General features: G+C 42.7%; 1 protein-coding gene across 1 annotated transcript in view; it reads left to right on the forward strand.

Moving 5' to 3' along the window:
* Positions 1-816: 816 nt before the first annotated feature.
* The window catches only part of LOC138982737 (sodium-coupled monocarboxylate transporter 1-like), a 41,161-nt gene continuing 27,896 nt past the window's right edge, over positions 817-14,081 (forward strand). The window contains exons 1-5 of the mRNA XM_070356068.1: positions 817-932; positions 7,340-7,493; positions 8,389-8,682; positions 9,529-9,580; positions 10,604-10,671. Of these exons, the coding sequence (XP_070212169.1) occupies positions 7,380-7,493; positions 8,389-8,682; positions 9,529-9,580; positions 10,604-10,671 (528 nt within the window). The 5' untranslated portion in view covers positions 817-932; positions 7,340-7,379. The remainder of the gene's footprint in view (positions 933-7,339; positions 7,494-8,388; positions 8,683-9,528; positions 9,581-10,603; positions 10,672-14,081) is intronic.

Below are 14,081 nucleotides of genomic sequence, written 5' to 3' on the forward strand. Positions count from 1 at the left end.
ATGCAGGGTAACCACCGTCTGCTGGGCTTTAGCACACTCACACAAGTGAAAATACTCATTTCTCATACTCATTGTTTCTGTCAGAATTCTGGCAATTTGCATATGCAAACACACACACACACACACACACACATACACACACACAACTGCATAGGGAAAACGTAAGAGAGAGAGAGGTTACATTTACAGGCTTAAAAGATTTTCCAAGTTGGGTATCCGCAAGAACTGCAGCATTCTTCCTTTTAAGCATTTTTGCAAGCATAAAAGCTGAACTTGGTTCAGTGGTGATAATGCCTTTTCATGACTATCTCATCCTAAGCTATCCACTGTTACATTGACGGGTTATGTGTCAAGATTGCTTGAACATCTGTTTGAGAAGCCGACACGGACAGAGGGTCCAGGTGCCTTTTATTAGAAGCTTCCCTCTCAGAGACATTTGATGACAAACTTGACTTTTTGGCCGCTAGTACATTTTATTTTTTCCCGGCCAGCGCTGTTCTTATTTATCATTAAGAATGAATCGGTTATAACGTAACTGGTTAGGGTGTGTGTGTGTGTGTGTGTGTGTGTGTGTGTGTGTGTGTGTGTGCGTGCGTGTGTGTGTGTGTGTGTGTGTGCGTGCGTGCGTGCGTGCGTGCGCGCGCGCGTGTGTGTGTGTGTGTGTACATGTGTGTGTGTGTTTATGTGTGTCTCTTCAATGTGTGTCAGACCTTCCCTTTAGTAGTTTCCAACGTGCCAGCACAAACTCGCCAGTGGCATAATTATTTTATTTAATAAGATGAATGCGTGAAGACAGCCTTAATCTGAGAACACAGTGACCGTGCATTTTCTGTCTGCTAAACTTGCTCTCGAGTCGTGTCAAACACATCCCCGATGTCACGGGGATAGTTGTTCCTTCGAGACAGGCAAAGCAAAGCACGGAGACGATTTTGGTAAGTGGATATAATAATAATAATAATGATAATAATAATAATAACAATGAAAGCTTATATAGCGCGAATCACAGTAAACTGTTCTCTCCGCGCTGCACATATTAACTATGAATAAAAACCATATATCTACTTATTCTAGCTTTGTGCTGGAGCTTGCGTATGCGTTACTGCATAATAGTTGTTAAAGGTACTGAACTTGTCAAATCCAGGTGCACGGAGCCCCTGGGGCTTTTCGTCATACCTCAGGCAGCTATCCGTTAGAAGAACTACCAAGTTTCATTGACTTGCACCCAAAGAGTCAAGAACTGCGATTTTTTTACGAATTATTTTCGTACTCGGACCCGGCTGGTCTTGACCTATTTTTGGATCTAAATTTAGATCAGGTAGATCACCACATCAAAAAAAAGACACGTCACTAGCAAACTATGTCAGACGTCATCATGAGTTTGTGTAAAACAAAATCGAGGCCGGAATCACTCAGTTGAATCGAACTCCGACCAAACACCACGTAATAACTAGGTTAATTTATGCACTCGCGTGAACAAGAAACTGTCGAGCTTCACAGATGTCGTCGTTGGGTAGTTTTGGGTTTGTTTTACTACCATAGGAGGATTTTTGAACTGTAAATGCACTCAGCTGCAACAAAAACGCAAAACGAAGGCTGTGAGCTGCACTGTGCCTTTAAAGGTTGCCCTTAGAAAATGTGTCCATAGTTGAAGAATCAAAATGATCTGCATCTTTATACAAAATTAAAAAAAGTTTCACTGTATGTACTTTTGGATTCATACTATTTATTGAAGATTGAACATTGTAACCCACTCGTTCAAAAGGCGTTTTACTTATTTCGAATTGTTCCTTAAAACAAAAAATCTCGTTTGGGTAAGTTTAGATGGTATGCTACTTATGACTGTTTGATTCGTATAATTACTTGCCAAAGGAACATAGTAAACCACTGATGTAAACGCCCTTTACGTTGCTGATTTCACTCGAATGAAAACAACAAACAAGTAGCTCAAAGCAAAATTTGAGTGAATCTGTAGGCCTTACAGAATGAATCTGAACGCATTGCACTTTTTTTTTTAACCGAAACTAATAAATCATGGGCTGATGGAAACCTTGCGGCCGAGACAGCGCTATCCCATCGTCTTGATAACGCAAGCTAACTAAATCTACTCTAAGAATTAGCCACACACAGTAGAATACAGGACGATATGCTGAAGAATGACGGTACAATGACGGTACCCACCGTTAATTCAATTTTCATCTTCAGTTTCACAAAACAAAAAATGAAAAACGACTCAATTTTCAATATTTCGTTTTTCAATCTTCAATACGGTAAACAGAAAAACAGTTCACTTCCGTTTTTCAATATTTGATTTTCAATTCACAAATCAAAAAACGAAACAAGGTCTACTTCCGTTTTTCAATATTTTGTTTTTCATTCTTCAAAACGGTAAACAGCAAAACAGTCTACTTCCGTTTTTCAATGTTTGATTTTCAAAGCGATAATAGAAAAACAATCAACTTCCGTTTCTCAATAATGTAATATCTTTCATAGTTTTCTTGTGCAATGAACGCTCCCCGATTTCCCAACCAATCGAAGCTCGGTGTCAGTTGCGCCATAACGCGGTCGGGTCACTTTGTGCCCCGGACTACCCCGGACTACAAGAAATGTTTGGACAACAAAGACAGATCATGTGATGAAACAATCTATTGATCTGTGTTTATTTACAAAACCCAGACACACAATTTTAAGTCAAGTCAACAAGTTTATTTTCAACCACTAACCCTGACTACCCCGGACTGCCCCTGAATGCACGCACACGGACGATTGTGTGTGTGTGTGTGTGTGTGTGTGTGTGTGTGTGTGTGTGTGTGTGTGTGTGTGTGTCTGTCTGTCTGTCTGTCTGTGCGTGTGTGTGAGTGTGTGTGTGTGTGTGTAGAGCGATTCAGACTAAACTACTGGACCGATCTGTATGAAATTTGACATCAGAGTTCCTGGGAATGATAGCACACGCTTTCCCTTTATATTATATTCTTTGTGTCCCGGACTACCCCGAACTACCCCGGACTACCCCGGACTACCCCGGACTACAAGAAATGTTTGGACAACAAAGACAGATCATCATATGTGATGCCACAATCTATTGATCTGTGTTTATCCCCGAGTACGCTAAAACTAGGGCTCAGCAGACTTTAATTGTGTGTGTGTCTGTCTGTCTGTCTGGACTTAACAGCTTATTGCTGGGAAACTATTGGGCGCAGTTCGTTCAAAAGTTCATCATGACGTCATGCCTCCCTGTAGTCTTTTTCTCTCGCGCGGTGTGTGTGTGTGTGTGTGTGTGTGTGTGTGTTCATTTTGTGCACATGTGTTAGTGTTACTGTTTGTGTATGTGTGTGTGTGTGTGTGTGTGTGTGTGTGTGTGTGTGCGTGCGCGTGCATGAGTCTGTACTCGTGTGCGTGTGTGTGTGTGTGTGTGTGTGTGTCAGTGTGTCAGTGTGTGTGTGTGTGTGTGTGTGTAAGAAAGAGAGAGAGAGGGAGTGAGGGAGAGAGAGTGTGTGTGTGTGTGTGTGTGTGAAGAGTACTCGGGTCCAGCGCGAGCGTTTTTTTATCAAGCTGTCGAACTCACAGAATGAAACTAAACGCACTGCTTTTTTCACGGCAGTGGTTGAAAATAAACTTGTTGACTTGACTTAAAATTGTGTGTCTGGGTTTTGTAAATAAACACAGATCAATAGATTGTGGCATCACATGATCTGTCTTTGTTGTCCAAACATTTCTTGTAGTCCGGGGTAGTCCGGGGTAGTCCGGGGTAGTTCGGGGTAGTCCGGGGCACAAAGAATATAATATAAAGGGAAAGCGTGTGCTATCATTCCCAGGAACTCTGATGTCAAATTTCATACAGATCGGTCCAGTAGTTTAGTCTGAATCGCTCTACACACACACACACACACACATACTCACACACACGCACAGACAGACAGACAGACAGACAGACACACACACACACAATCGTCCGTGTGCGTGCATTCAGGGGCAGTCCGGGGTAGTCAGGGTCAGTGGTTGAAAATAAACTTGTTGACTTGACTTAAAATTGTGTGTCTGGGTTTTGTAAATAAACACAGATCAATAGATTGTGGCATCACATGATCTGTATTTGTTGTCCAAACATTTCTTGTAGTCCGGGGTAGTCCGGGGTAGTCCCGGCGGGGCACAAAGTGACCCGACCGCGTTATGGCGCAAATGACACCAAGCTTCGATTGGTTGGGAAATCGGGGAGCGTTCATTGCACAAGAAAACTATGAAAGATATTACATTATTGAGAAACGGAAGTTGATTGTTTTTCTATTATCGCTTTGAAAATCAAACATTGAAAAACGGAAGTAGACTGTTTTGCTGTTTACCGTTTTGAAGAATGAAAAACTAAATATTGAAAAACGGAAGTAGACGTTGTTTCGTTTTTTGATTTGTGAATTGAAAATCAAATATTGAAAAACGGAAGTGAACTGTTTTTCTGTTTACCGTATTGAAGATTGAAAAACGAAATATTGAAAATTGAGTCGTTTTTCATTTTTTGTTTTGTGAAACTGAAGATGAAAATTGAATTAACGGTGGGTACCAATGTACCCACCGTTAATTCAATTTTCATCTTCAGTTTCACAAAACAAAAAATGAAAAACGACTCAATTTTCAATATTTCGTTTTTCAATCTTCAATACGGTAAACAGAAAAACAGTTCACTTCCGTTTTTCAATATTTGATTTTCAATTCACAAATCAAAAAACGAAACAAGGTCTACTTCCGTTTTTCAATATTTAGTTTTTCATTCTTCAAAACGGTAAACAGCAAAACAGTCTACTTCCGTTTTTCAATGTTTGATTTTCAAAGCGATAATAGAAAAACAATCAACTTCCGTTTCTCAATAATGTAATATCTTTCATAGTTTTCTTGTGCAATGAACGCTCCCCGATTTCCCAACCAATCGAAGCTTGGTGTCATTTGCGCCATAACGCGGTCGGGTCACTTTGTGCCCCGCCGGGACTACCCCGGACTACCCCGGACTACAAGAAATGTTTGGACAACAAAGACAGATCATGTGATGCCACAATCTATTGATCTGTGTTTATTTACAAAACCCAGACACACAATTTTAAGTCAAGTCAACAAGTTTATTTTCAACCACTGACCCTGACTACCCCGGACTGCCCCTGAATGCACGCACACGGACGATTGTGTGTGTGTGTGTGTGTGTGTGTGTGTGTGTGTGTGTGTGTGTCTGTCTGTCTGTGCGTGTGTGTGAGTATGTGTGTGTCTGTGTGTAGAGCGATTCAGACTAAACTACTGGACCGATCTGTATGAAATTTGACATCAGAGTTCCTGGGAATGATAGCACACGCTTTCCCTTTATATTATATTCTTTGTGCCCTGGACTACCCCGAACTACCCCGGACTACCCCGGACTACCCTGGACTACCCCGGACTACCCCGGACTACAAGAAATGTTTGGACAACAAAGACAGATCATGTGATGCCACAATCTATTGATCTGTGTTTATTTACAAAACCCAGACACACAATTTTAAGTCAAGTCAACAAGTTTATTTTCAACCACTGCCGTGAAAAAAGCAGTGCGTTTAGTTTCATTCTGTGAGTTCGACAGCTTGATAAAAAAACGCTCGCGCTGGACCCGAGTACTCTTCACACACACACACACACACTCTCTCTCCCTCACTCCCTCTTTCTTACACACACACACACACACACACACACACACACACACACTGACACACACACACACGCACACGAGTACAGACTCGTACTCATGCACGCGCACGCACACACACACACACACACACACACACACACACACACACACAAACAGTAACACTAACACATGTGCACAAAATGAACACACACACACACACACACACACACACCGCGCGAGAGAAAAAGACTACAGGGAGGCATGACGTCATGATGAACTTTTGAACGAACTGCGCCCAATAGTTTCCCAGCAATAAGCTGTTAAGTCCAGACAGACAGACAGACAGACAGACACAAACACAATTAAAGTCTGCTGAGCCCTAGTTTTAGCGTACTCGGGGATAAACACAGATCAATAGATTGTGGCATCACATGATCTGTCTTTGTTGTCCAAACATTTCTTGTAGTCCGGGGTAGTCCGGGGTAGTCCAGGGTAGTCCGGGGTAGTCCGGGGTAGTCCGGGGCACAAAGAATATAATATAAAGGGAAAGCGTGTGCTATCATTCCCAGGAACTCTGATGTCAAATTTCATACAGATCGGTCCAGTAGTTTAGTCTGAATCGCTCTACACACACACACACACACTCACACACACGCACAGACAGACAGACAGACAGACAGACAGACACACACACACACACACACACACACCACACACACACACACACACACACACAATCGTCCGTGTGCGTGCATTCAGGGGCAGTCCGGGGTAGTCAGGGTCAGTGGTTGAAAATAAACTTGTTGACTTGACTTAAAATTGTGTGTCTGGGTTTTGTAAATAAACACAGATCAATAGATTGTGGCATCACATGATCTGTCTTTGTTGTCCAAACATTTCTTGTAGTCCGGGGTAGTCCGGGGCACAAAGTGACCCGACCGCGTTATGGCGCAACTGACACCGAGCTTCGATTGGTTGGGAAATCGGGGAGCGTTCATTGCACAAGAAAACTATGAAAGATATTACATTATTGAGAAACGGAAGTTGATTGTTTTTCTATTATCGCTTTGAAAATCAAACATTGAAAAACGGAAGTAGACTGTTTTGCTGTTTACCGTTTTGAAGAATGAAAAACAAAATATTGAAAAACGGAAGTAGACCTTGTTTCGTTTTTTGATTTGTGAATTGAAAATCAAATATTGAAAAACGGAAGTGAACTGTTTTTCTGTTTACCGTATTGAAGATTGAAAAACGAAATATTGAAAATTGAGTCGTTTTTCATTTTTTGTTTTGTGAAACTGAAGATGAAAATTGAATTAACGGTGGGTACCGTCATTGCTGAAGGCAATTCTTGGCGGATATTCAGAAAGACAGACAGCCAGACGTATAGACAGACAGACAGACAGACAGACAGACAGCCAGACGTACAGACAGACAGACAGCCAGACGTACAGACAGACAGACAGACAGAATCAATCATAAAAAAGAAACAAAGAAAGAACAAACTAAACAAGCAACCAATCAGACAACCAATCAGACAAACAAACAAACAAACAAAACAAACAAAACAAAAAAACCACGTCCTTGACTTTGTAATGCATTCTGGGCCATTACTTTTCCACAAAAAGGGTAAATGAAAACAGCTGCTGGTAGCCCCCTAGCGTGCGTGGGTAAACTGCCAAGGAATCCATGAATCTTCAGTTTTCAGAGAAGCAAGCAGAAAGGTCAAACCGTCAAGATCATGTCCTTGACACGCTTCCACTGGCTGGACTACGTGGTGACTGTCGCCATGTTGCTCGTCTCCCTTGCCATCGGCTTCTTCTTCGCTCTCTTCAAGGGAGGGCAGAAAACAAAGGTACAAAGACAGACAGAGAGAAAGAATGAATGTGAGAAAGAACGGACGAATGAAAGAAAGACAGAAGAAAAGAATGATGGTGTGAAATAAATGGAGAATGAAAGACAGACAGACTGACTCGACAAGATGGGGACTGTCGCCATGTTTCTTGTCTCCCTTGCCATCGGATTCTTTTTTGCTCTCGTCAAAAACAAAGGTACTAAAAGAGAGAGAGAGAGAGAGAGAGAGAGAGAGAGAGAGAGAGAGAGAGAGAGAGAGAGAGAGAGAGAGAGAGAGAGAGAGAAAATGGAGAGAAAAACAGGATAACGTGATGACTGTCGCAATGCTGCTTGTCTCCCTTGCCATCGGTTTCTTTTTTGCTCTCTTCAAGGGAGGGCAGAAAACCAAGACAAAAGGACAGGCAGACAGGAAGAATGGAAGAAAGAATGGGCGAATAAAAGACAGATAGACAGACTGGCTGAACAAGCTGGTTCTTGTCGCCATGCTGCTTGTCGACCTTGCTGTCGGCTTCTTCTTTGCTCTCTTTGAGAGAGGGCAGGAAACCAAGACCCGACGGCAAAAACAATGAACGAATGAAAAACACAAGTAAACACACATTTCTTTCTCTCTTTCTTTCTTTCTTTCTCTTTTCATTTCCTTGTCACATTCCACAGATAGAATACTAGCTGGGCAAGTGCGTGTGCTGCTTCCCGTCTGTCTTGATGACTTCCACGGTCACTGTCCACAGATAGAATACCTGCTGGCCGGGTAACCAAGCTAGAGATGAAAGGTTCCCGTCTGTCTTGATGACGTCCACCGTCACTGTCCACAGATAGAATACCTGCTGGCCGGGTAACCAAGCTAGAGATGAAAGGTTCCCGTCTGTCTTGATGACGTCCACTGTCACTGTCCACAGATAGAATACCTGCTGGGTAACCGCGAAATGAGCATGGCGCCGGTGTGCCTGTCTCTCTTCGTCACCTTCCAGTCGGCCATCTCGCTGATCGGGACACCGGGAGACACGTACGATACGGGGCCCATGATCTTCTTCACCAACTACGGCATCGCGCTGGCCTACATAGTGGGCTACTTCACCGTCGTGCCCCTCATGTACCCGCTGCACCTGACCAGCGTCTACGAGTACCTGGGTCTCAGGTTCAAGTCCACGGCAGTCCGGCTACTGGGCACCTGCATCGGGATGCTGCAGACGGTCAGTGGAGCGCCATTTTGATTTTAACAAAACTGTATTCATCGTGTTTTTATCGTGACATGTACACTATCTTTGGCACACTGTGGCATGTTAAAGACCTCGGACATTCTGCCATAAGTGCAGACGTTCGGTGGAGCGCCATTTTGATTTTAACAAACCTTTATTCAATTGAATCGATTTTATTGTGACATGTACAATATCTTTGGCACACTGTGGCATGTTAAAGACCTCGGACATTCTGCCATAATGAGTTCAGACGGTCGGTGGAGCGCCATTTTGATTTAAACAAAACTTTATTCAATTGATTTTATTGTGACATGTACAATATCTTTGGCACACTGTGGCATGTTAAATACCTCGGACATTCTGCCATAATGAGTTCAGACGGTCGGTGGAGCGCCATTTTGATTTAAACAAAACTTTATTCAATTGATTTTATTGTGACATGTACAATATCATTGGCACACTGCGGCATGTTAAAGGCCTCGGACATTCTGCCATAAGTGCAGTCTGGACCGAGGATTGTTTGACCCAAAATTTGAATTTGATTTAAAAAAAAGATGCGGTCCCACAGTGAGGCCTCGATTTTGTAAAATGGTAAGTGGTATTTATTAAATAAAAGGTGAAGAGAAAAGTTGTGGGGGTACCATCTGGGAGAATTCAATTATATTGTTCATGTCCAGCAGTTTTCTGGGATTTGCTCTTCACGCAAATACACACACAAATTTACTTGTACGACCGTTTTTAGTCACCATGTCACATAGGCGGCCGTTATCCGTCTTCGAGAAGAAGACGCAACCATTGTGATATTTGATAAGCAAGGTGAACGAATGAATCTACTTTCAGGAGCTGTACATGGCAGTGGCGCTCTTCTCCCCCGCTCTCGCCCTCCAGGCAGGTAAGCAGCGTGTGGAAAACGATACAGTGGAACCCCGCTTTTAAGACTTTCACAATTATGAGGAAATCGGGTCTTAAAAAGGAGGGAGTCTTAAACTGGAGGTAGATTTACAGAGCTTATGAACAGAACATGTGAAACAGCAAGGTCTTAAAATGGAGGGAGTCTTAAATTGGGGGGTCTTAAAAGGGGGTTCCACTGTATCAACACCGTGATGAATCCTTGTTTTCTTCTTTTTTCTTCTTCTTCATTTCTTAATTTATTGTCCCATCGCTGGGAAATTCGGGTCGCTTCCTCCCAGTGAAAAGCTAGCAGCAACAGACTCGCGCTACCCAGGTGCATGCGTGATTAGGTGTAATCAGCCACCTGCACTTATGGCAGAATGACCGAGGTCTTTTACGTGCCACAGTGGTGACACGGGGGTGGAACATGGATACCGTCACTGAGTCTGCACAAAAAGTTGACCCGTGTCCGTCCAGGGCCGGATTCGAACCTGCGACCCTGGGCACACAAGTCCATTGGCATTGCTCTACCAACTAAGCTACCGGGCCCCCCAAGTGTTGTGTCAAGTTGCCTGCTGAATGGCTGTTCCGCTTCATTACCGCTCACTGTGCTCAGACTGTGTTTCCTGCATTCGTTTCGTCTGTCACAGACCTGTCAAGGTTGAAAGGAATGTGGTTTATTTCTACTGCACGATGATGAAAGTCTTTAATTTAGTTCATTGCAAAGCTGGTTATTCTTTCGGGTATCAGGTTGCTAGTTTGGCCTAATAACCTCGACGGCATCTTGCATCCGAGATAAGTTCATTATTTGTACCATAAGTGTCTGTCTGTCTACTGAAAAGACCAGTGGGTTGACGTACTGTAAATCAGTGAAACGTTTTGTTTTGTCAATAATTAAACGTTTCAATATGATACAATTCTTGTTTTTTGATTCCAAACAAACGAACAAACAAACAACAAACCAAACAAACAAAAGGAATTGACAAAGCAATCAATAAACATACCGTTTTATAATTTTTTTCAGCCGCGGGATTGCCACTCTGGGTGTCTGTGGCCATCGTGGGGGGCATTGGCACTCTCTACACTGCTGTGGTGAGTCCAATAAGATCCCATATTAATTTTACTTTTGATTGTGTGTGGTTTTTTTTTAACTACAGACCCCCCTGATTACATGTTCATTGTTTCGTGACTTTGCGATAAAGCGCTTAGCCTCAGATCTCTTGGACTGAATAAAAACAAAAATGTATTCGGTAAAAGTACCTGAATACAGAAGCTAAATCCGGTAACAAGATAACAATAACAAGAGGCGAAGCCTTCAAGGCTCCCGTAAGAAATCGACAAACAGTAACACAAACTCAATCACTCCGTCACACACACACACTCACTCACACACACACACACACACACACACAGTTAAAACTAACGCATCATATCTACTCCATGTATAATTTTCAAAAGAAGGCAAACAGATAAAATGACTGTGTTTGTTGTTGGTGTAGTTGTCCCTGAAGGAGATCTTGTGCAATCCTCACACACACACACACACACACACACACACACACAAACACACAAACACACACACACACACACACACACTATTAAACTGCATCAGCATAATTATCATGGCAAAGCTTATCTACAATCATTAACCTACCCTAGAGCTTGCGTATCAAGATAATATATTCTTGGAATTGTCATACGACTAAGAGTTAAAGATATGGGCGTCACGATGGTCACACTCAGACAGGTTCACATGAGGTTATTTTCTCTGGTCCTCGCACTCCGAAGTCTGTGATATTGTCCAGTGACACGTTGTCCTGCTGGCAACCAGCTCCGCGTGCTTGGGCATGAACGGTCACAGAGAAGATCATTATCTCTCATATACTGGCTGTGTGAAAGCTATTATGGTCAATAACAGAAAAACCGTGTACTTCCTCACTGCAGCCTTTTTAATCCTGTCCCACTCAATTATCGGGATGTTCCTGTGGTAGCACAACCTCTTGTTTAGAGTACACTATGCACTATGTCTAAGTTGTATCAGAGAGTTGTAATGTTAATTTGTAAGGACGTCCTTTCCTGAAACAAATGAAAAGTTGGATTACAACGCTGCAGTGTTCTCTGCCCTGGATTGTAGCTTGCCCGTCGTAAATCAGCAGTAGATATGAGGGTACTGTGTTCAATTGGAAATCTACCATCAACTTATCTGTCTTTTGCACTGCAGACACTAAGCAATAGGTACTTTCCATGTGGCCACTTTTTCCACTGCTGTCCTCAGTCTTATACTTTTCATCAAGACTTGTCACCATGCCGAGTGGATCTAAATTCGGAAGTCGCCATGTGGCTGAGGCATATCTGACATACTCTCACTCAGCGTCGATCTTGTTGTACCTTATCCTCCTTTCTAAAACAAAAGGCAAAATGCGATTAGTTGTGATGACTACAACCTACACAAATATAAACGGTGTTTTGATACTGAATGGTCGGGTTATACAAGCCACTTTACCTATGCAGCATGGGAACCCTACAATATGCGAAACATATCAACTGACTGCAGCAGCCTGGTTCTTAAAATAATTCTGACGGTCAACACAGTCAACACACTATTCACAGTCCATTTGTTTGGACGACTGTCGTTGTCTCAAAACTCGCATTCTACCTGCTGTCCAAAAGAAGCTAATCTTACGTTGTACTGCCTTGAAAGAAAATGCCAACAAAGACAAGGAAGTTGTTGCAATGTTAAGTTTACCAAACGTAAGCGAATCATGATAGTGCGTAAACAGCAAACAGTACAATTGTGATAGGGTGGAGTGGAAGGGGGAAATAGGCCAGGAAGCATAAATGAGACGCCAAGACAGAGGTTGCGATAACGTGACTTTTAATTAACGTACACTAGAAAGCACATCAGAAAGCAGTGTCTGATGACACATGAACAGAAAAGAAAACATAATATAAGTACATGATATAACAAGTAGAAACGCACCATTCGTACCAATGCATCCTAACCATACATACATTCCACAATAAACCTACTATATCAAGTGAACAGAGGAGGGGGGGGGGGGGGGGAGAAAGAGCGGTTGGGAGACAGGACCTATTATCCTTTACAACACAATAGATCTCCGGGGACACGTCACGTCTGCACGCATTGAAGCGTGACGAGGGCCGATAATTTCAAGGTCCATATTACTAAGTTACTAAGGGGAGGTTACTCTAGCTATGACGTCACAAGGCACGCTACGTCGTGAACAAAGACACTCAGCTGTCGCGGGAAACAAAATGGCTGACACACATACATGCATACATACACGCCATAGCATCAATCATACGCTCAGAACACATCATAGAACTGATTAAACATAGCAAATACAATAATACCAAAGAAACAATATCTACTTACAGTTCCTTCCTCAAGATACAGCCGCACACAACTCGTCGGAACTCGAATTACGATCCCGGTCGAAAGTCACCTCGCTGATATAAACCCAGCTCTAAAACGTTTCTCACACACACACAGTCTCTCTAGACAATCCTCGAATCACTCCTTCGCCAAAATAAACGTTATAATGGCTCAGCTACACTCCTTACATTAACACAGTAATCGTTCAATCAAAAGTTAAACAGCACAAATCCAAGCCGATACGCACACTGAAACACGTCCTCTCACTTAGAAATCACACCGGGTACTGTCCTAGCCCACGCTATCATTCTGAGGCTCACGCGCGCACCCGTTCAAACAATCAACCAATAAGAAACCAGCCTCCCTACACACCTAAAATTAGCTACAACACACAATAATCCTAGCGGGAGACACAACTTGGGTCAGGGGAAGATAATAGACAGGGAGTAAAAGAGAGGGACAACAGTACGTGAAATTGCCACACGGCTACACAATCAAAGAATGAAACGCGATACAGATCTATAGATCTAGCATTCAAAACCTGTCTTTCAAATTTAAGGAAGTTGTTGCAAGGTACCAAAATTTACAGACAGAACCTTGACAGAGCATGTTTTGAAACTGAGGCAAAATCGTAATAATTTTGACTTTGAGAACAGATTCATTCCGTTTCCTGCATGTTCAAATAAATGGTGGACAGTTTTAAACGGGCAGAGTAAACTTGAGACTCAACTACAAGTTTTGAAATTCACGTAAATCGAACCAAGAACAAAGACATCCTAACATTACAGGCACTTCAGATCAACTCATTTCACTAGAGGTGACTGCCTAGCACTGTGTTTGATATCCATGTCTGCTGAAATAAAAAGAAATTAAACAAAACGGATTATCAGTAAGCTTAGGTGACACCACAGGCGGAAGGTATCGTTCACTGGACCACTACTTACATAGAAAGACTATGTAAGTAGTGGTCCAGTGAACGATACCTTCCGCCTGTGGTGACACGTTGTAAGAGTGGGAGACACTAGTACTTACCGGGGACACGACTGCCAGATCGACACTGCGCTTTCGACAGCTCTTCCTCGCGCAGACACTGGAAAAACGCTGT

The sequence above is a fragment of the Littorina saxatilis genome, linkage group LG12 (genome assembly GCF_037325665.1).
Source record: "Littorina saxatilis isolate snail1 linkage group LG12, US_GU_Lsax_2.0, whole genome shotgun sequence".
Taxonomy (NCBI): domain Eukaryota; kingdom Metazoa; phylum Mollusca; class Gastropoda; order Littorinimorpha; family Littorinidae; genus Littorina; species Littorina saxatilis.